The 22,966-nt window shown below is 41.0% G+C and overlaps 1 protein-coding gene across 10 annotated transcripts in view; it reads left to right on the forward strand.

Moving 5' to 3' along the window:
- Positions 1-456: 456 nt before the first annotated feature.
- MYBL1 (MYB proto-oncogene like 1) overlaps positions 457-22,966 on the forward strand; it is a 29,492-nt gene continuing 6,982 nt past the window's right edge. For 2 of the 10 annotated variants that reach the window (XM_072151793.1, XM_072151797.1), the window contains exons 1-14: positions 457-713; positions 5,497-5,602; positions 5,686-5,757; positions 6,737-6,829; positions 8,850-9,070; positions 9,523-9,700; positions 11,871-11,933; positions 13,009-13,116; positions 15,508-15,741; positions 16,063-16,407; positions 16,584-16,729; positions 18,056-18,167; positions 19,417-19,533; positions 21,775-21,879. In XM_072151793.1, coding sequence (XP_072007894.1) covers positions 694-713; positions 5,497-5,602; positions 5,686-5,757; positions 6,737-6,829; positions 8,850-9,070; positions 9,523-9,700; positions 11,871-11,933; positions 13,009-13,116; positions 15,508-15,741; positions 16,063-16,407; positions 16,584-16,729; positions 18,056-18,167; positions 19,417-19,533; positions 21,775-21,879 — 1,920 coding nt within the window. In that variant the 5' untranslated portion in view covers positions 457-693. Of the gene's footprint in view, positions 714-746; positions 839-5,496; positions 5,603-5,685; positions 5,758-6,736; positions 6,830-8,849; positions 9,071-9,522; positions 9,701-11,870; positions 11,934-13,008; positions 13,117-15,507; positions 15,742-16,062; positions 16,408-16,583; positions 16,730-18,055; positions 18,168-19,416; positions 19,534-21,774; positions 21,880-22,966 lie in introns of those variants that run through there. The other 8 variants (XM_072151794.1, XM_072151798.1, XM_072151789.1 and 5 more) reach the window with 6 other exon arrangements.

Below are 22,966 nucleotides of genomic sequence, written 5' to 3' on the forward strand. Positions count from 1 at the left end.
GCGCCTCCAGTGGCCTCTACGGGTCATAGAAAACCCGCAGGACTGACAGACAACTGCGATCATCAGCCCCGCCCACTCCATCTGACAGCCGGCCCCGCCCACTAGTCACGTGCCCTTCATCCAGCCGGGTCCTTTATTGAAATAGGGGTCCCGCGCTCGCCCCTGCACTCGAGCCGTGCGATGAGCGCCCCCCGGGCATGTCAGCCCGTATACCCGCCCCGGTACACTGCAGCGTAGCCTCCTGTATCCCGGCGGCCGCTCCGCGCACGCTCTGCCGCGTCTCCTGCTCCACACAGAGCAGATAAGGGCAACGCGGGAAAAGAGCAGGATTCAAGCGCCTAAGCCCCGCCCTATTTTATATACCTTCTCTCCTCCCCCTATGTATCTATTGGTACCGCCCCTTTCCATCTCACTTTCCATTGGCCCAAAGCGCTCGGTCGCCTGGCAGGCCACGCCCCCTGTCAGCGGCGCTGCAGAGCGTGTGTCCCGGGAGCAGCCGCTCAGGGCTCGGGGCAGGGGAGATCGAGACGCAGCCGTTGACATCGTGCGTACTTTCTAATAGCTCGGCCACCGAGACGAGGAGGGGCAGCTGCGGGGGGACGGGAGCCCTGAAATGTCGCCTGTGCCCTGCCTGGCACCTGTCGCGCAGCTTTTTGGTAGAGTCTCTCTGTAATACTGGATACACAGCGCGGTATGGCCGCCCGAGCCCGCAGGTAAGAAGCGGCACCGGCCATCAGGACCGAGGGCACTGCCCACATTCACCCGGTGACACAGGAAGCTGCGGAGCACACACAGGGGCTATGCTGGGTCTAGTAGTGCGGCCATGGCAGCGGGAAATGTAAGGAGAGGGCACAGGGCATAATCAGGTGCCATTCACAACTGGCACTGCCACATCAGGACATGGCAGAGCCCTCTGCTGTGCCAATGTTGTACACAGTGTGTATAAATATATGTATGTATATATACATATACAGCAGCTGCATGTATACAGGTATAACGCCTGTCAGAAAATGTATACTCCTATTTCATGTATAATATCTATTTATTACATAGTTTTAGAATCTACTGTATCCACGTCATCTATATACCACATACATAATATTATATACATTATGTAAATGCTTATATAATGTCTGCAACTCCTATATATTATCTATCATCTCAAGTATAGTGTTATCTATTGTACAATATGTTGAATCTATCTATTTTATAGGTAAAATATATATATATAATATAAAGATGTATATAGATTTATCTTGTGTATAATATATTCCCATCTATGTAAAGTATAAAATCTATTTATCTATATAAATATATGATGTATTATATCTTTATATTTATATTTCGTTATATGTAGATATATAGATAGATATAGAGAGACAGAGATATAGATAGATATATCTCCAGTATATACTATATAACAATCTAAGGTAGAATATCCAACTATTTATCAATTATCTCATCTCATATGTCATATTATCTATCTTCATCAAGTATAATATCTATCTATAATTATCTAGCTTTCTATGTATTGTATTTATATTATTATTTTTTGTATAATTTCCATCGCAATTTATCTGCTTTATATTTATTTCTGTGTATCGTCTCTCTCTATCTTGTCCATCATGTCTAACATCTGCCCATGAACAGTCCCCATTAACCCCCGGAGGGACATAAATACATCTTGCTGTCAGCCACCTGCTGCGTGCAGTCCTTGTCCTTCCCTGCAGTGTTGCCTTTGTCATTTGGCTCATCCATCTAGCAGAGGCGCAGTGTGATACATGCATAGGATAGGTGCATGGTGCACTATGTATTGTGGAATCTTTGCTGTAAGAGTCCTGGGTCTGGACCACCTGCCGGACCCCCGGTTTATATACATGGGGGAATGTAGTTATATTAGTTCCTCATTTTGATGCTCTACTGCTCAGTTCAACAGCTGTAAGGAAATATTGTTTTTAATGCAAATTATTTTATGTCCTTGTAAATAAGAACCTTTGGCTGAAGTAGAATGAAACATATTCAGAGGCAATGGTAACTAAGCTGGCAGCAGTGCCACGCACAATGAGGGCATTGTATCTCCTAGATAATCTAACCCTCCATTACTGTGGTACAGATCAATTACAGTTTTCCTTGCAGTTGGTTTCTATGTTGTCTTTTTGTACCTGGGGACTTTTATCTCCGTCTGTAATGAATATTGAAATATTTGCTGAATTTAGGAAGGTATAAGGGGGCTACAGCTTGTTTATGTAGTTCACATGCCGGTGCTGACCCCAATGTTATTGTATCTCTTTACCCATTTGCTGTGGGTGGAAAAGCCTGTGCAATATTAGGCTGCCAGGGATGACCATTGATGTATAGAAATGCACATTAGTTTCTGTTAGTTTCGCCTATTCCTTGAAGAAAAGTAAGCAGTACAAAATGTCACACATAGGTAATAAGAAGGCAGGAAGAAAAGAAAAGTGTTATGTGTATGATCTATAGAGAAGGCCTAATTAATACCCTGTAATAATAGGTCCTATTATTCTTAGAATATGTCAGTAATAAATAAATAAAAATAATTAAATGTCAATAATAAATAACTGAATAAAAATAAATAAATAAAAATTCAAACATTAAAAGACGACCGTGAGTAGGTTTTCTCTGTGTTGCCAAAGAAGATTTGATCAGTCAAGGCATGTACTCCACAGTGTCCAGAATTATAGGAGCATTTGTACCTCGAAGTATAGGACTCGTGCCTACCAGAACCCAGGTTCTCCATATTGTTTGTGTCTCTTCAAATTTTTTGTGACTCTAATAGATGTAAATGAACACTGTCAATATAGTCAACAATTATTCCTAGAGTATCTTTTCTGCTATCGGACTAGTGAGCCTTGGGCGCCTAGGGTCATGGTCAACACATGTACAGTACTGCCCTTACTCCTTTCAGTAGGCTTGAATGGCTGCATACCAAGAACCACCCATATAAATTTAGGGACCCATTAATCTAAATATTGCAGTTTGGCTCCCTTTTGATGTCTCTTAGACAGAGAGCTGTCAATCGCTGATAAGACCAGCTCCATGACTTCTAATCATTGAAAGAGCAAAGCGATAAGTGTATAATATACAGGTCCAATATAAATGGAATTATAATCTGCTCACTCCTGCTCTGCCTGCAGATTGCTCTGGGTTTTCAAGGTGACAGGTTAATTTCAAGAATTGAGTGTTCACTCCTTATGGGAGTGCCGATGACACCACATAATCAATGTCAGGGAACAGAGCTAAGAAGATACACATGTAAATGATGCATGTGATTAGAATAAACTGCATTTTGCTGCAGACTACAGATTTTGGTTTTGAGATTTGAGAATTTTGTGCTCAGTACATACAAACCTATACATATATTAGAAATTTAGTAAAGTCATTAGTGGTTACTATGAATCCTAGACGGTAAAAATCAATCTGCTGCTGATGGAATAAGTATCAATAGTCCCCCGTCACTTTCATTAGTTGTTGCTCAGGTATATATAATTGGATTTAGATTTATTCTAATCCAGATTATGAGCGGTAGAAAAGTAATTTGGCTCGCTGACCACACTTTCAATAACCCATCATAACGCACATCCTTCTGGGCTTGTTTTCAGACTAGCAGGCAGTCCGCAGAAACCCCAGTGTAACATAACCCCTCTATTATGTATAATTCATGTGTGTATCCAGGATGCTTGTACAGCCCTGCGCCCAGGCCCAGGACATTCACGTCTGCACTAAGAGGTGGACTGTACAGGATGCAGCATTATAAAGCGGGCCGGGGAGAATCCACCTGGGTTTTATTTTATGGGATCTGTACCGGGGTGATGAATAAGTATGACCCATCCATTTCTGCGAATGTGCGGGGTTTTTTTTCCCGGTGTCAACAAAAAGTTTTGGTTTCCAAAATATTCGCAAACTTGTGTTTAAAATGAAGACCTGTATGTGCCGTACTGCATTACTTTGTGAGTCTCTGTAATTTATAATGAAAATAAGCTGCTGCTTTCCTGCTCATGGCATCTCCACAATCCCAGCCGCCCAGCCCTTGGCTTCACAGCGTAGGAATGCACTCTGGAAAATGTGACTCCCTCTTTATTGGATAAACCCATGGAGTGACAGAGACGCTTGTGTTGCATAATTGCAAAGGTATTAACTCTTGCCTTGTGAGCCAGTTGTGTGCATCAAGTATCAACATCTTCTGTGCTAGAAGTACAAAACCTGCGACTGAGAATTCAGTATTATTCCAATAAAACTAAGCAGAGAGACTATGGGATATAGTATACAGGCAGTCGCAAGGTTACGTACAAGATAGGTTCCTTGGGTTTGTACTTAAGTTGAGTTTGTATGCAAGTCGGAACTGTATATTTTATAATTGTAGCTCCGGACGAAAATTTTTTGGTGCCCATGACAATTGTATTTTTAACATTTTTTGCTGTAATGGGACCAAGGATTATCAATAAAGACACCTTACAGGTGATCATTGCAGTCTGGGACTAAAGTAATAGCATCCAGAGAGCTTCACCAGAGGTCACAGGGGGCAGAGAGGTCCTTCTGTAACTAGGGGTCATTTGTAAGTCAGGTGTCCTTAAGTAGGGGCCCGTCTGTACTGTGTGTTAAAAGGAGTCAATACCTGAAAACCGCATTGGGAAGGGCACTACAAGCTTTCCAGACCTACCCTACCTGTCTGAAAACAACCTGTCGTTTTTGAGAAATTCCTGCTTTTTTGTTTAATGCAAATTACTTTAGCTTTGTACCAGGGGCGTGGTAGTGCCTGCTGGCGTGCCCACTTATTTCTTTATACACTGCCCAGAATCAGAGCTTCATTCAATAATTGACATCACCATGTAAGAAGATGCAGCCATACCACCATATTCATCAGTGCTCATTTGTAACAAAGCAGACACTTCTCTAAATGGGCAGATTACAGGGAACCTGCAAGGTCTGGAGAACTGATGAAGTGACCTACATAATGCTGAGATGGGGGACACTCATTTTTAATGTCTGTAGTAAGTTCTGGCTAAGTTAAACATGAAAATAAATTTTATTGGGGTTGTAAATTCAGTTTCATGAATGTAGACCACTTCAAGAGACGAAGTTTACGAGGGTTCAAAATGGCATTTCTTTTAACACAGTATCAGGCCTATAGCTATTATAACTGGGAGGTAGACGGCTCTGCTTTCTGTGTAGTGGCCCAACTGAGTAATTGCAGTCCAGGTGGATGGGATCTGATCTGCAGGTCAGAGTTCACCTGAACTCCCATCATGTTGTATGCACACATCATCCCAACTCTACACCCAACTTTTGTTTTTGTTTGCCCCCTCTTTGGATAAGACACGAGGCTGCTGGACTTATTCTCCCATCTAGATCTTTTCTTCCTTCTGTATAAGTAAAGGTTATCCTCTGCTGAGCTCCTTCCTGCAGCCGGCCCAAGATATATGCCAATGATATCCCTTCATAAACTATATTCTCACACAATCTCTTCTCTGCCCCCAGTGAGGACGAAGACGAGGATCTTCATTACGCTGACCATGACTATGAGGTTCCAGTGCAGAAATCTGCAAAGAAAGTCTGGAATAGAGTCAAATGGTCAAAAGAAGAGGTACAGTTTACATGTTCTCTTTATATTACTATTGCATCTCCTTCTGAAGTCTTTAGTGTTCCTTAAAAACATTTTTTTTTTAGGATGAAAAATTAAAGAAACTAGTTGAACAGAATGGGACCGTTGACTGGTCTCTTATTGCCTGTCATTTTATGGTAAGTTTCCTGTAAATCAACCGTCGTCTAATAACTTATTGGGCATAGGACAGGTTTTCTGGTATTGTATAACACAGGGAATGCTTAAAGCGGTTGGTCACTTTCAGTAAATAATTGATATTATTTGTGTAATGAGAGTAATAGAAGTTTTGTGATAATAACACCGGCGCGTCCATCACCTCACCATGGACAGATTATATCCACTTCTTTCTATAGAAGGACTGCAAACGGAGATCTAGAAAACGGTGAGGAATTGATACAGCAAGTATATTGGAAAATTGTCCAACTTTTCCTTATACAAACAATCTCAATTATTTGCCTTTAAGGGAGTTGCAATTAAACACTAGAGGCTTTTAAAATGTCTCCTCTATATATGAGAAAATACATGATATGATGGGTCAGGTACGGAATTGGCATTGGGGCCCTATGAAAAAAGAGAATTTTACTTTTGTAAAATCCACTTTTGCAGTATTATAATACTTGGCGGTTTCTGTGTTTGTCCTAAAAACTGGACCACGTGTGGACATCTTATCTTGTATCGCAGGTTCACAGTGGATATTGTAATGACAAACACTGATATCTTTGTGCCAACTACCAAGCGTTTAGCCATAGCCAAAGCTTACGCAGAGACTCCAAGACAATTGCTGTTCAGGTGTAATGTCATAAATGTCACCTATTCCTATTCCTACATAGCAGTAAATCGTCAGCGTTCATTTGTGGGGGTTTCCATGGGATTAGTGCTGTTTCTGGGGGATACCCCTAATAATGTAAAGGGTTTATTATTATTTATTTATACAGCACCATTTGTGCCATGCATCTGTACATTCAATAAGGGGTTAACATTCATTATATAAGATGAGAAAAAATGAAGTACAAAAGATATAAGACCAGATTGAACGAGAGTTAAAATAGTCTTATTTCGGTGTAATTTTGTGGTTATGTATCTACATTTACGGCTTTTTATTACTGCTTTTCATAGAACCGGTCAGATATTCAGTGTCAGCATCGATGGCAGAAGGTTTTGAATCCTGAACTTGTGAAGGGACCGTGGACCAAGGAAGAAGATCAAAGGGTAATTTCTCTTTGATATTGTGTTTGACAATATTTTATTGTTTATTTTTGGGTTACATGTTATTAACCACATAAAGGTTCTGTAATGTATAAATCTGTCATGAGCAATCTGCCAATAACAAACTTATTCACAGTGGGGCATTTATTATGGCTCGGAGATGCCCACATCCATGGCAAGTGGGCAGGGAGTGGGGAGTTAGGTGGGCACCCACATTTGTTATAGATTATGATGGAATCGGGTGCAGGCTATAGCAGAATTTAGTACCAAGCAGGATGTGGATTAGAAATCACCAGGGCACATGATCAGAACCGGAGTCCCTTTGTATATCTGATGTGCTGGTTGAGGGGGGGGGGGGGGAGTATCACAACTGGCCCACAATGGGGCTCATTTACTATGGGTCCGCGGACTGCATTTTCGTCAGGTTTCCCAAAGATTTCCGTGTTGCGCCGCATTTAGAAGGTGTTTTTGGCGCACGCGATCGGATTTGGCGCATCGTTGCCGGCTTTCATGCGACACAAATCGCGGTTGGCCATTGGACAATCTGACGGATTCAGACAACGTGCGGGATTTAACATTGCAAATTGTGTTGCAAGCCATGCACTCACATACACCAGAAAGAAGAAGGTGAACTCCGGCAGACCTCAGCTGGGAAGCGACGCTTGCAGGATCTCGGGCACACAATGTTGGTGAATCGCGCTGGACTTCATCTTCGTTGCACTGTCCGGATCGGGGATCGCGACAGGACCGGGTAAGTTAATGTGCCGCAATGTGTCCAGTTTAAAAAAAAAATCCCCCCTTAGCACTGTTTTTGTGGGTACAGCAGTGCCCGCAATATCAGTAGCAGAGGCTCAGATGATACACTTTGTCCTGGTTTTCTGGGATTTGGGATAACTGATTCTATTTAACCGCTTGGGATTAGTTCACACTTTCATTAGGTCCTCAGTTATTTTCATTTGGTAATTTTGTGCCAAAACCAACATACAGAATAGGTGTGAGTCTTCCTAGTGTTTGCACAGCGATAAGCCAGAAGTCTTGCACCTGTTCTGTGTGTTGGATCCCTCCTGGTACTAGTGCGAAATAACTGAAGACCGAACATGGATGTGAACTGGGACTTGGATGTTTAGTCACCAATGAGTGCATCATCTAAGCAGTAAGACATCGGTAAGGATTACTTATTGTATGAACCTGGTAGACTCTCCCACAAGTGTCTTAGATTTCCATAAAAAATCACTATTAAGTAAACTATACATATTGGACGGTGATGAGAGGGAACACTGTAGTCACTCTGTCTACATTCTCTGAGAGTGGAGGACAGCAGAAGGAGGACATTGTTTGGGCCAGAGCACCCAACTTAGCTCTGACATCATACCAAGTGCAGTCCTATATCATTGAAAATACACTATTAGCATATACAATCCAGACAGAAATCTCACATTTGACTCCTAGCAGTGTCAGATGATGAATTAAAGATGTGGGTGCTGGACTTTACCTTATCTGAAAATGATGTGCTATCCTAATTATAGGCCATCAATGTTTGGATGTAAAAACCACTTTCATGTATTTTCATGGAGTTTTCCCAGGCAAACAATGTATATATGTTCTAAAACATGGATATTTTATTGTGTTCCCTTATAAAGAATGGCTGGCCCATTATACATGCTCTTATACCTCTTGTGTCACCCACTTCATCCTCATAGACTGTAAGCTCTTGTGTCACTCCCTCATCAACTGTAAGGTCGTGTGTCACCCCCTACATCCTCATAGACTGTAAGCTCTTGTGTCCCCCCCCCCTCATCCTCATAGACTGTAAGCTCTTGTGAGCAGGGCTCTCACTCTTATTGTTCCATATGAATGTTTGTACTCTGTAATGTAATATTATATTTGTATATGATTTTTAAAACTCTATGGAATATTATAACACTATATAAAGATTATTATTATTATTTTTTTTTAATCATTCTTATTATGGCTAAAAGTGGTTAGAAAGTGTGATAACCTCTCTCTTCATGTTTGTTATCAGGTGATTGAATTAGTCCAGAAATATGGTCCAAAAAGATGGTCTCTCATTGCCAAGCATCTGAAAGGGAGAATTGGCAAACAGTGCAGAGAGCGATGGCACAATCACTTAAACCCAGAAGTAAAAAAGTCTTCTTGGACATTAGAAGAAGATCGCATTATCTACGATGCCCATAATCGACTTGGAAACCGGTGGGCTGAAATTGCAAAACTACTCCCAGGAAGGTATTTATTTTATTTAGTTTAAATATTTCTATATTTCTATAATATTTATGTTTCTTTACTACATATTTCTATAAAGTAAGCTCTATAGGGTTTAAGTACAATTACACATTGATAAATACCGTCACTCTGGCATCGATAGCTTGGCTGAGAACTATATTTTCCCTATTCTTACAGCTGTAGTACTCGTATGAATTTCTAGAAGGTGTGCAATTCTTTTAACTATATTAAAATATAACTTTCTATAAATGTCCAATAATCCACCCAGCTACAGACAGATGTGCTGTTGAAAGGGTCAAAAATGCCTGTTTTTTTTTGCTTGATTCAGTGAACTATAAAACACAATTGTAAAAAAAAAAAAAAAAAGATGCTGCAGAATCTTCCAAATACAAATCTGGACAAAATTGATCTAGAGCTTGTAATGCTTATACAGTAATAATTGTTTTTATTTCTAGGACGGATAATTCTATAAAGAACCATTGGAATTCTACCATGAAACGCAAAGTGGAACAAGAGGGATATTTGCAGGATTTAACAGACAAGGAAAACCCTCCAAGGCACCATCATAAAGCATGTGCTGCAATTGCTCATCTGCAGGCACACAACATGTACTATGTGCCAGTCCAGTCTCAAGTAAATGTTCTCTCTTATACTATGGGTTTACCTTCTGCATCTAGAAAGGTGCACCTTTAACTTCCACAATGTGGAGGTATCTATTCAGAGCTGAGCTTTCTACGCTAGGAATCCATGATGCCCTTGTATCCTTAGCGAGTCAATGAAGATGCCTTCATCACTTGTCTCCACAGTCCTCTCCTCTCCATTCTTGCGGCCTGCTCTTTGTAGTTGACCTCCACCCTAGGCTCCTCTCTCCATATGGCATTCTGCACTACTACTTCATACAGGCATCCATCACTGTCATCCCCGAAGAATCACCCATTTTGTTCAGCTGCTCTGTCTTTCTACATCTCTGTCTCTCTAGGGACGATGTCTCTGGTCCATGTGTGTTCTCTTCAGTCCAATATACTATTTTTCGAAACATCCCTCTTAAAACTCTCTAAGTTTGGATTAGTTATTACTTGACGAGATCTCTCTCTAGATGAGTGTATGTGTATTTCATGATTATTCTCCTCCAAGTCTCCGCTGTTTTGTTGACCACCCACTTCTCATTTAGAATTCTTTTGTTCTCTTTGACATGACTTTCCCCGTTCTTGTTCACACTCCATCTGTTCTCTATTGTTTCCCTTTCTTTAACTTGTTTTTAAGAGTATTTCACTGCTGGATCTTCATCTTTTCTCTTCTTATGCATTTGGAAAAAAAATTCAGGATAATGACCTGACAGAGGCCCAGTTTGTAACATACTATAGTTTATTGCATAGAAGCAAATATAAGGGTCACTTATAAGTGAACGGCCTGAGTGCAGGAGAATAGGGAAACCAGATGGTGAAGTGTCCAGCATAATAGTCTTCATATGGGGAAATTGGGGAAAAATGGCTTGAGATACAAAGAGGGTTTTTGGCTACGTAAATAAATCTAGAGGACATGGAGACCTAGAGGAGCCCCAAGGTAAAGAGGATGAATGTTGGGGAGCTATGAACATATGAGGCACAAGTAAGGAAAAAAACATTGCCCTAAACATCCAACCCCTCTTCCCTGGCCTGCCAGTACCACCTGCTCTCAAATTCGGTTCCTCCAGTACTATCATTAGGGTTCCTGCATTCGGCATGGAGTGATCTGCGTGCAGTGCCTAATCATTGAATCTGTTGGCTGTAGGTTGCAGGTTTAACTAGGTTTATTATTTCTGGCCATTTTGCTGTTTCTGAGAAATTCCCATTTCAATCCATATGCTAATAAGGCAATTGGTTCAACCATGGTGTTACCGGAAGTACTGCTATTCCTGCCTGGACCACTTCCCTCTGTCAGATTAGCAGGAGATTTGCCTTGAGAGATGCATGGGCTATACTGAAAGAAGAGGGAAGTGAAGTAGGTGGGAATAGTAGTGCTTGATTATCATATAGAATATAATGGGGATATCTTGGAAATGGCATAATGGTTAGTGCATTTCTCTACAACAGATTATTAGGCTTGGATGAGGTTTTTAAAGGAAACCTGTTGGGTTGATTTGGGACACTAAACCACTGGTCCATGAGGACCTGTGAGTGGTTTAGTGTCTCAAATTGCCCTATATAATTCCTGTCTGTGACTTCATTCAAAAAACCAAACCATTTTACTCACCTCGGCCCGGAGACCTTATTGGACTCTGGTAAGTATTAACATTTTGTTGGTTTTTTTAATTGCGCCAACAGACAGAACCCATATAGGGTGATTTGGGACACTAAACCACAGGACCATAAGGAGCTGTATCATCAACAGGTTCTGTATCATGTATTGTAAAGGGTAAGATCTGAAAATTGAATTTCCATTGCACTGCACGTGAATTTCTGCCCTTATTTCTATGGAGTGTGTGGTAAAGAAGTTCACCCCTTTTGTGCCAGTGTAAATCTTATACACTGAGATATTGTCAGTGGCAAACTGCAGTAAATCTGCCATGAGTGAACCATCCGTATACTATTAAGCAGTAGATACTTTGAGATGTGACAAGAGGGGGCTGGCAATGATGGTAGAATACTAAGGGCTTTGGAGGGGTCCTTGGTTGAGGTCAGGCTTGTGAGATGCATATTAATTAGTTACTAAAAAAGAGGAGTACTTGACAATACTGCAGGCAAAATCAAGGCATGACACGTTTGTTCAGTGATTTATTGTACTGTGTCTAAAGTGAAGTGCTTTGTTTGTTCTGTGTCCTCAGATTCCCGGATACCATTACGTGTCGTCTGATGAAAGTGCTCAGAACTCTTATGCCTTTATTCAGGTAAAGTTCACTGTACAGATAAGACCTGGAGATTTATAGAGCTTTTTTATGTTGTAACGCAGATATGATAGACTTTTAGATGTACATAAATCTTAGCTGCTTTTTGGTTATGTCTGTTCTTGTGAAGCCATCTTAAAACTTTTAAGAATAATTTTATTTATTGGCAGAGATGAGTTTTAAAGGGAACCTGTCACCAGGGACCTCATTTTCACTAAAAACAGGTTGCAAAAGCCCGTTACAGCTGCATTGTAAATCTGCCTATCTGCTTTCTCTAAGCATTTGCATTATAAAATTATTGCATGTTATAACTTACCTGGCATCCTGACAGAATCCTATGTGTAGTTCCAGGGGTTGAGCTTTGGTTTGGATGCATTTCAAAAAACAACATGTGACTTGTCTGTGCTGCAGACTGCTCAACTCTTGGCCCCCACATTTGTTCTCCTGTACAGCTCCTCCCACTCACCAGGCTGTGATCTCTCTGAAGGAGCAGGAGGGAGGGGCTGTCCAGGAGCACAACAGTGGGGTCTGAGAGCTGAACAGTCTGCAGCACAGACAAGTCACATCTTGTTTTTTGTTCCAAATCAAAGCCCAACCCCTAGGACTACACAGAGGATTCTGTCAGGGTGCAAGGTAAGTTATAAAAAACAGTTAGACTGTAATGCAAATGCTTAGAAAAGGCAGAGAGGCATTTATGCACTGCAGGTATAATGGGCCCTGGTGACAGGTTCTCTTTAAGTCATTTTTTAGATGTGTGTATGAGAAATGATTATGTAATACCAAAGTCGTTTAGGCTCTTGATAAAACTAATTGAACTAGTCCAAGATCTTGGCGCATCCATGTTGCTATGATGCATCAGATTTTTTCCCATGTCTCTTTCTACATATGGGAAGGGAATGATCATATACTGATATGTTCATATGCTATCACATGCTATAGTGCAGTATAGGCCAGCTTTTATCTAGTGGTCACCTTCATTGTGCTGCACTTTCCTAAACTACTACCATGTGGATCCTCTTCTTTCTGTCTCCTTGACTGTTGTTTCCCCTCTTCTCTGGTTCTTTTACATGCCTCTCAGCAGCCCTTTGTTGATGTGGATGACCCTGATAAGGAAAAGCGCATAAAGGAACTTGAATTGCTGCTTATGTCAGCTGAGAATGAAGTCAGAAGAAAAAGAGTGCCGTCTGTAAGAAGGCTCTTCTACTCTTTCTCTATCCTCCTCTCACTATTTCATGCCAACATTTCGTGATTTTTTTCCTAATTTTTCTAATTAGGAATATGACATGTGTGCTAGTAGGTATATTGTGTTGGGAACCCCACTAATAAAGAGAATGGGGGTATGCTGAACCCCTGTCTTAAGAACAGTGGGCATTCCCCTTCCCATCCGATCAGAAAGTTACCTCTGTCCCGTGAATAGGAAGTCATTTGATATACCGTAACTGAAATACTTAAGTTATGCCCGGGAGTGTAGTTAGATATAAATAAAACCTATGTAAAGTTGGTCTAGAGCAGCACAGCAAATAAAGCTCTTTGTAATTGGTGTTTGGAAACCACAAGATCCGAGCAATAGTCTTCTGTAACTATACAATAAAACCAGTAGGCAGCACTTAATTAATTAAAGAGGACCTTTCAGCCCCTAAAAGGCCCCCATCCAAACATGTCCCCCAAAATCCTCTCCCCGGCCCTTTTCTAGATATGCTAATTGTATTCTAATGTATTTAGGAAAAGTTGAGGTAAATCTTCCTGGAAGAAGTGACCTCTCACCGTAACCTCGTGCTTGCGGTCGGATATATTCATGAGGGCCTGGCACTGCTCTGTATCCTCTGGCCGCCACTCCCCCGGGTTTTAGTTCTCGCGCATGCGCACGCACACACTGGATGCCGGCAATGATAGCATGGATTAGAATCAATTTAGCATAGACAGAAAGGGGCTGGGGAGAGTATTATGGGGGGCATGTTTGGATGGGGGCTTTTTGGGGGCTGACAGGTCCTCTTTAAGATTTAGAGCATGTGAATATACATTACCTTTAATTATGGAGTGCTGGGCACATCCCCATCAACCGGCACATATGGCTTTACACTGGGTCGTGTCTGCCTGCTACATTAAATGTAACCCCTGCTCCTTGTTACGGAGGTGGTGAATAAGGGGGGTAAAAAGAAACCTGGCATACAAGCCGTGATAAATTTCCATACACATGTTTTTACTGTAAGTATACCCTTGACTTATTAAAATTTTTTAACCAAACTGAATTGGACCATGCAATGATATTCTAGGGTCTACTCTCTAGAATGAGGGACCATGATTACCCTAAGAGGTGTGTGAATAGAGCACTGGTTGCGGGTGCACAGCCATTATGGGGGACAGCCTGTTACCTAGTGGGTGGCTGATAAATGTTTCTGGGCAGAACAACTCTGAACCACTGGAAATTATTACTTAACTGATGTTATGTAGATCTGTAGCTCCTTTCATAGTCTGTGAAGTAATCTGATATAAGTCCTGTATATTACAATTTCAAATTTAATAAAGATGTAAAATTATTTGGTAGAATATCCGCCTGCTGTTTGCATTGGACAGATTTGGTTCACTCTTTTAAGTGTTGGCGCCTGTTTGCATCTTTCAATGGTCACAAAAGCCCTGCAGGATCAAATATTTTTACATGTAAGAATTACATGTAAGGTTATTAGGAAAACGGTTATTCCAGGTGCACATTTTTGCTCCAGGTTCTGCAAGCATTTGCTAACATCAGCATATAGTCTGTGGGTTAGATTTTATTCATAGGACAATGAGAGGTCAGTCAACATGAAAGGGAGTCAGTCAGCAGTAGACCTCTAACAACAAAGTAGTGCAGTGGAAACAAAGCTGGCAATCTGGGATGCAGGTTGTATGGCTAAGAAATACATGTTACCGAAACTACAATAACAATTTGCTTTTCATGTGCAGGGCCATGGGCTCTCTGCATGCATTGCTTGTCATCTCCTCTTCTCTGATTGAACTCTTTCTGCTGACTATACTGATCTTTTAGAGAAAATGGATGATGGATTCTTTACAGTCAATTTTGGATAGTCTAATCTCATAGAGCTAAATTATCAAGGAAAATAATATTTAGGTATGAAAAGAGTTAATCTTTAGTCTCCTTTTCTCACTATATGAGGAGTACAGGACATCAGATACACTGCTCACTAAAGGAGAAAGAGCAGACACAGACACAAGACACAGATAAGATGTTTACTTAAGTATATTCCAAAGATTAATACTTGCGATATTAATTTTTTGGGATTAAAAAAATACATTGATTTACTCTTTAAGCACAGAGCGCTTTCTATAGAATTAAAAGCACGTTTAATGTAGTGAAACTGCTGACAGATTCCCTTTTAACACTTCATCTAATGTTTTCAGAATTTTTTTATGTGGAGTTGATTCTTAAAACTTGGTCTAGTACTCGAAAGTGTGTAAAGTTTATAATTAAATTGCTCCAAAAAACATAATATCCCTAAGTGAATTAATTATAGTAACAGCACTTTAGTCATAGTTAAAACAGTATTTTATCTTTTTTAACTAATATCCATCTCTGTTTCAGCAGACTGGGAGTTTGTCAAGTTGGTCTGAGAGTATTGTTGTGGACGACAGCATGTCCAATACTCTAAATAGCTTAGAGGACCAGAACAGTGAATTCTACAGTATGGATGACTCCAAGAATGTGAGCGGCCAGATGACCTCCCCAAGGGACATACTGGCTGTGGAATCCAGCGCAGTTATACCCCCTCTTGGAGCCATTCCAGAATTCAATGAACTGTTTGATCACATCGAAATCGTGAGTACAGCCAATCGGATAAATGATGATCAATCAGACAAGTTAACTATGCTCAAAACATTACAGCGTCTTGTACAGTGGATGTAGTATGAGTGCAATTTCAGCCCTCAGTAAACGGACCCTTAGCCCTGTGTTTTATCCGTGTGTATGAGCCCATAGAGATAAATGAGGATGCGTGCTAGCTGTTATTTCCAAAAGCATTATTTGTGTGCAAGAGGCCTTTTTAGCTTCTATGTGCAGGTATAACTAGGGCTACACTGTGACACATGGGAGGCATCGTTACCATTTTTAATGGCGTCACTTTGGGATCTGTCTTAACAGGAGCAGCCCACATGGAGTGATGTCGTAAGTTTTGAAGCTTCGATCGAGGTCACTCCAGCCAAAGTCAACCCGTTAAAGCTTGTTCCAGTTCAGCAAGAAAGTTCAAGGGATTGTTCATTAAGTTGCAGTTTGGAGTTACTTGACATGGATTCTTCTGATGTGGAAACTAAAGTGTCATTTGTTTCCTCCGTTGGGTCTAAGTTGAGCACGCCTCCAGCTATACTGAGGAAGAAGAAATTACGGATCAGACCTTCTCCTGACCTGAAAGGACATGAAATGTTTGACTGTAATAGCGGTGTTCTCAAAAGTACTCCAGTCAAAGTACTTCCATTCTCTCCATCACAGGTTGGTACACGGAGCAACTATAGTTGCGATTTTATTTTTTTTCCTAAGTAACGTTACCTACATTCAAAGTTGTGTAAAAGGAGGATTGGAAGAAGAAAAATCCAACCTGTACAAAGAACACATAAAACTAGATTAAATCATATTTGGAGATGATTGGTTCACTTTTTTATTTCTAGTTTCTCAATATTTCGTCGGGAAATGTTCAAGAACATTTCAGTCTTGAAAATCCAGCATACACCTCCACTCCAATATGTGGGCAGAAAATCCTTACAACTCCCCTGAGGAAACAGATCACTCCTAAGAAGGAAAAAGAGAATATTGGGTAGGTAGATAACAATGTGATTCTTAGTGTTAAAGGGGTTGTCCACTTTCAGAAAATAATTGATACGGTTTGTATAATGAAAAGTTATACAATACACTTTATGTATCATTTCCTCACGGTTTTCAACATCACTGCTTGCTGTCCTTCTATAGAAAGCTTTTATGTTTACTCGAAGTGCATAGAAATCTCTCTATGGTTATGTGATAGACACGCATGCGCACAAGCTGGTAGTATCATACAACTTCTATCACTCTCTGTGATAATGACGGCTTGTGCACCTGTGTGTCCATCACACACCATGGACACATTTCTATCCACTAGAAGTAAACGAAAATGCTTTCTATAAAAGGACGGCAAGCAAATATGCTGAAAACCATGTGGAATCGATACAGAAAGTATATTAGCAAACTATATAACTTTTACAAAACACAAACCATATCAATTATTTGCTGAAAGTGGACAACCCCTTTTAATTTTGTGCAAATATTGCAATCCTTCTGTCCAGTACTAGGCCGCAGTTGAAGCCTGACTTGCCAGTTTTCCCCTTGAGCGGCATTGGCATGAGACACTTGGCAGGTGGCATTGGATGTACTACAACTGTCACCGTCACTTGTTGGCAGTTTGTGGTCATTTCTATGCTGTGTGCACGATGGCTCGTACCACTAGTGGTCAAGGCTTCAACACTCTCAGTACAATACATTGGGGTATCTCCAGAATGATGGCATCCCGGTAAGTTACCCATTTGGGAGATGAAGATATTTGCTTGATTATTTCTTTGTTGTGTGTGGTTTACATTGTTACATGTCGATATGTCCATACTCTTCTGGAACGTTTTGGAGGCTCCGGATAAAAGGGACCTCCTGGCGTCCTGAAAGACTAAGCAGATATCCATGTTCTTAGACATACATACATTTTATTGTAGTTCTGTCGCTTTATGTGCTGCTCACGTCGTCAGTCTTGTACAATGTCTGTCTCACAAAAGAGGACCTGGCACAAGCTGCCTGCCGCCATTTCCATTCCTTATTGCTGGCAAGTGTGTGGATTATCACAGCAGTGTCATCAGTGGTGCATATGTGGCAGACGTAGTGTTCTATAGTATGGTGCGCTCCTATTACCATAGGTCCTTACCCATAGCCTGGACTTGTATAATACGCCACTATCCCTGCTGCCTACTACTGAAAGCATAATCTGTCCATAAGCTGTAAATTTCAGTCTGTGTTTTATAATATCCTACAGCAGCAATTAATTCAAGTTCTTTTGAAATCAAATATAAAAATCCATATATAATGTGTTATTTCCTATAATTATATATTTTTTTCTCTTCAGATATTGTACTCCTACAATAAGGAGGTCACTGCTAGGAACCCCCAGAACGCCAACTCCCTTTAAAAACGCTCTTGCTGCGCAGGAGAAAAAGTATGGGCCATTGAAAGTTGTGGTATGTATTTGTTTGTGACTTTGTGTTATATACTCTATACCAGTGATGGCGAACCTTTTAGAGACCGAGTGCCCAAACTACAACCAAGACCCACTTATTTGTTGCAAAGTGCCAACACAGAAATTTAATTTGTGATTTATACTCCCTTCTCTGTCACAGCTTTCATTCATACCAGCACCTGAGGACATCAATAAAGCAGAAAATAGAATAAATTTGGATGATCGCTGTAGCTTCCCTCCAGGGTCCCATAAACAGGAAGAATTGTCAGGGCCGGAGGAGGAGCTACAATGATAATCCAGATCTGTCCACACCTTCCCACTCCTCCAGAAGTCCCAGGTAGCGTTCTCACTTTAATATAGCTCTGTGCACAGCAAGTCCTGGGATGTCTGGGACTGCAGGAAGATACCTGGAGTCCTCTGGTGATGGCCTGGGTGCCCACAGAAAGGGCTTTGAGTGCCACCTCTGGCACCCGTGCCATAGGTTCGCCACCACTGCTCTATACTATACTATGACCCCAAAACAGAAACCAGGCGCAAACATTTCTCTCTCTGTCTCTTCTCTTGCTCCTGATCTCTTTCCTCTCCTTAGTAATAGAGCATAAAGTATGTAGGACCAATGAAGGTTGGTGACTGCGTACAATTATAACTTCTTAAAGGGATTACTGATCAGACCCCTAGTCATCACAAAAACAGGAGTTCTCTATCTCTTAATGACTTTCCCTCTCTTGATCTTCTCCTCTTCCTCTCCTTCGAAATATAGCATCATATATACAGGTGTCCATACACTTCAGGTAACTATTTGCCACATTCTCGTTCCATTAATGTTCATGCTGATACATTCCCTCCCCTTCCATGCACGCGCTTGGTCGGTGTGCATGTGTTTTCAATCAGAAGGGAATACTCCACTGCCAGTCATCTCTGGTGTTGGGTTATCTCTCTTGTTAAAAAAATAAATAAATAAATTGGGCATGGCAAAATCTAATACACCCATCTCCTTCTGTTGTTTTTTTTTTTTTCCCCTTATCTATCTTCAGTAGTAAATCGTTACAGCCATAGATGTCATGTGAGAAGTCTGCTTATGTATCCAAAATTAAGTTCAGCCCAGTATCACGGAATGTGTTTGCTCATTTGTTTGACTCCTAGGATGTTGTAGCTTTCCTTTTTGCTATAGTTGTATAAGAAGAGATTTTTCTTGCTTCATATATTCAAGTATTGGGATGTAAACTAAGCGGGATCTTTCATCATTTCAGTCACAGCCTCTTGCTTATCTCGAAGAAGACATACGTGAGGTACTAAAGCAAGAAACTGGGAAGGATATATTTGTTAAAGAGGAAGATGTTGAAATTGATTATAAGGCAGAAAAACAGGTAAATGTACACATTGGGGCACATTTATTTACCCGTCCCTGTGCGATCTCCGAGGTGCGTTGTCCGACGATCCTGCACAGCTGCCGCGATTCACAAAGATTCTGCGCCAGAGATCCTGCATCTGTCGCTTCCCCGTTCAGGTCCGCCGGAGTTCACCTTCTTCTTCCCGGTGCATGCAAGTGCTTGGTATTGCGACACAATTTAAATGTTAACCCCTTCCCGACATTTGACGTACTATTACTGCATGGCGGGAGGTGCGTTCCCGCAATATGCGGTAATAGTACGTCAAACTTCTGGCCCCGGCTCCTGAATGGAGCCGGGGCCAGAAGCTGCGGGTGTCGGCTATATATTATAGCCGACACCCTCCTCTAACACCCGCGATCGGAGATTTCTCCGATCGCGGGTGTTAACCCCTAACACGCCACGGTCGCGCTGACCGCGGCGTGCTAGGGGCATTTAACAGGATTCGGACCCCCCCGCGGCGCTTACCGGGGGGGTCCGCTGCTCTGATCGCAGCCCCGGGACTGCCGGTGCCCGGGGCTGCGCGATCTTCTTCCGGGTGCCGGGTCCGTGCCTCCTGGCAGGACCCGGCTGTGACACACTGAGCATGCGCAGCAAAAAATAAGCCCTTAAATGTCCAAATTGCCAAAAAAATAAAGATTGTATAGCCATTAAAAAGTGACAATGCATAATCTGCTCTGAATGGCGCAGCTCCCCCCTCAATGCCCTGGCGTGTGCCCATACAGCAGGTTACCACCACATATGGGGTATTGTTATACGCGGGAGAGATGGGGGATCAAATTTTGAGGAGCGTTTTGGAATTTTATCCACTGAGAATTTGTACATTTTATGAAAAACACATTAATTTAGCCAAATAAAATGTAATTTCGAAATTGCATCCGATTTTGTTTTAACCCCTGTAAACCAATTAAAGGGTTAACAAACTTCATAAAAGTTGTTTTACGTACGTTGAGGGGTGTAGTTTCTATAATGGAGTAATTTATGGGGTTTTACTTTATTTAGGCCTCTCAAAGTGACTTGAAACCTGAGCAGGTCCCTCAATAGCAGGATTTAGCTTTTTTTATGAAAATGTGAAAAATTGCACGTGACGTTCAAAGCCCCATAACATCTTACAAAAATAAGTATGCATAAAAAACCACGGAGGTATAAAGTAGACATTCGGTGAATGTTAGTTATTACGTTTTTTGGTGTTATGACTCATGTGTGGAAAAAGTAGAAAATTTTGAATTTCGAAAATTGCTAATTTTTCCAAATTTTCACCAAATATCTGATTTTCTCATAAATAAATGCAAAACATACCACCAAAATTTTTTAACTAACATGAAGTACAAAGTGTCACGAGAAAACAATTTCAAAATCACTTGGATATGTTAAAGCGTTCCAAAGTTATAACCATTTATAGTGTCAGAGGGCAGATTTGAAAAAATGGGCCGTGTCAGGAAGGTGAAAAGTGGCTTCGGCGTTAAGGGGTTAAATCCCGCACGTTGTCCGAATCCGTCAGATCATCCGTCGGCCCACCCCCCTGATTTGTGTTGCGTGAAATCTGACGCAGTGGCGACACAAAACAATCGCGTGCGACACAATCCCTGGCGCGATCCCCTAAAGCGTTGGAAAACCCGTCAAAAATGCGCCCACGGGACCTTGGTAGATAATTTTCTGTTTAAGATCTCATCATTAAAGGGGTATTCTCATCTGGGCATTCACGTTCAGTTTCATTAATCTGCCACATGTAAACATTTCTTCAATTAGATGCTCTTAAGAAAAATGTTCCTGTGTGAAGATAATTTCTCATAAATGTAGCCATGTTGTCCCTTAGAAACGAGATTGCTTCCTCGGATACGGCCACCTCTGATGGATTGAGTGCACAAAGAAACAAAAGGTTATTGTATATGAAATGTCCAGGAGTTACTACATGTCGCACAGCCGTCCTGTGGTAATGATTGCTGAATCCTGGGGGTCCGGCAGGACTCAATAGTACATTTCTGGCCACCACTGCCAGAGTGTGACATGGTCGTATCCGAGGAAGCTATCTGGTTTCTAAGGGACAACATGACTACATTTATGAGAAATTATCTTCACACAGGAACATTTTTTTAATAACAACCAATTGAAGAAATGTTTACATAAGGCAAATGAATTTAATTAAATGTAAATGCCCAGATGGGAATAACCCTTTAATGTCTGCAGAATATGGTTAACACCTGTCCTATTCTTATCTAGCGGGTTTCTGCTGTTAAAAAGGTCCGAAAGTCATTGATTCTCGATGCTTGGGATAAGGAAGATTTGGGCACACAGATGTTATCCGATGACGCTCCAGAATTACATGTATGTATTAGTGCATCCAGCAGTGTCCTTTCATTTTCCTTCTTGCCTGTATAAATTATTGATGGATAGACCTATATCTCGATGTGATATACCATAGTTTACATACACACACTCAACTCCATCCAACAAGACATTTTACAAATGTTCATTTAATGGGGTTATATCTTACAAGCATATGACTCATAACATAATACATAACAAATGTACCTAGCTAAATATGCTATATCAACTATCAATTTCCAGTTTGCACAAGGTGAGGAGGTTGTACATCTACTTACAGTAATAATTGTTTAAAGGGACTTTTGCCAGATTTTACCCCATTTTAACTACTAGCACTCATGTAGGGTATGAAATGTCCTTTTAGAATTTCCGCTTTTATGTGAAATTTTGAACAAATATAATTGTTTAAAGTCATGAGAAAATTAGCAGAGAAGAGTCATATTTTGAGATGAGTGACTTTTAGAGGCAGGAGGGGTGGGTAGATTCTAGCCACTACTACCTTTTGGTTTTATAGTACATAGAGCTTTGCTTTTGATGTCATATTGATCACCTCTTCTTCTAGACCAGGCTGTTGGTTCTATGGTCTATAAAACTGAAGACATGGGCAATTAAAATATATTTACTGTGGTACCAAAAGCATGTTTTATAGGTATAACAGAAACAAAGATGGAGGCATCTGTAGTGTCATTCCCCCCTCCAGCCTCTAAATGTGTCTCTTCTCTGCTCTTTTATACATGAGTTTGGAAGAGATTTTTTTATCAAAGGGGTTGTCTCCTTAAAGACACTTAGCCATTATCCATAATCTGTGTATTGGGAATAACGGTCTCTCATGGGACAGACCCTTTTAATGGGGTTATCCCACAAGTAGAATGTGCTCCTGCCTTTTTTTCTTGTTCTGCTTTTCTGCTGGTCAGATGTGTCTTAGGAATTTTGTCTTTTCAATACATCTCAGTTAAAGGAAATCTACCATTTGATTTGATGCATTATGAACCAAACATACATTGAGAATGCTGTAGCTACACTAATGCACAAACATATCTTGTTTAATCCCTTCACCGAGTGGTTTTGCTGAAAAAACTATTTTAAC

The sequence above is a fragment of the Engystomops pustulosus genome, chromosome 5, assembly GCF_040894005.1.
Source record: "Engystomops pustulosus chromosome 5, aEngPut4.maternal, whole genome shotgun sequence".
NCBI lineage: Eukaryota > Metazoa > Chordata > Amphibia > Anura > Leptodactylidae > Engystomops > Engystomops pustulosus.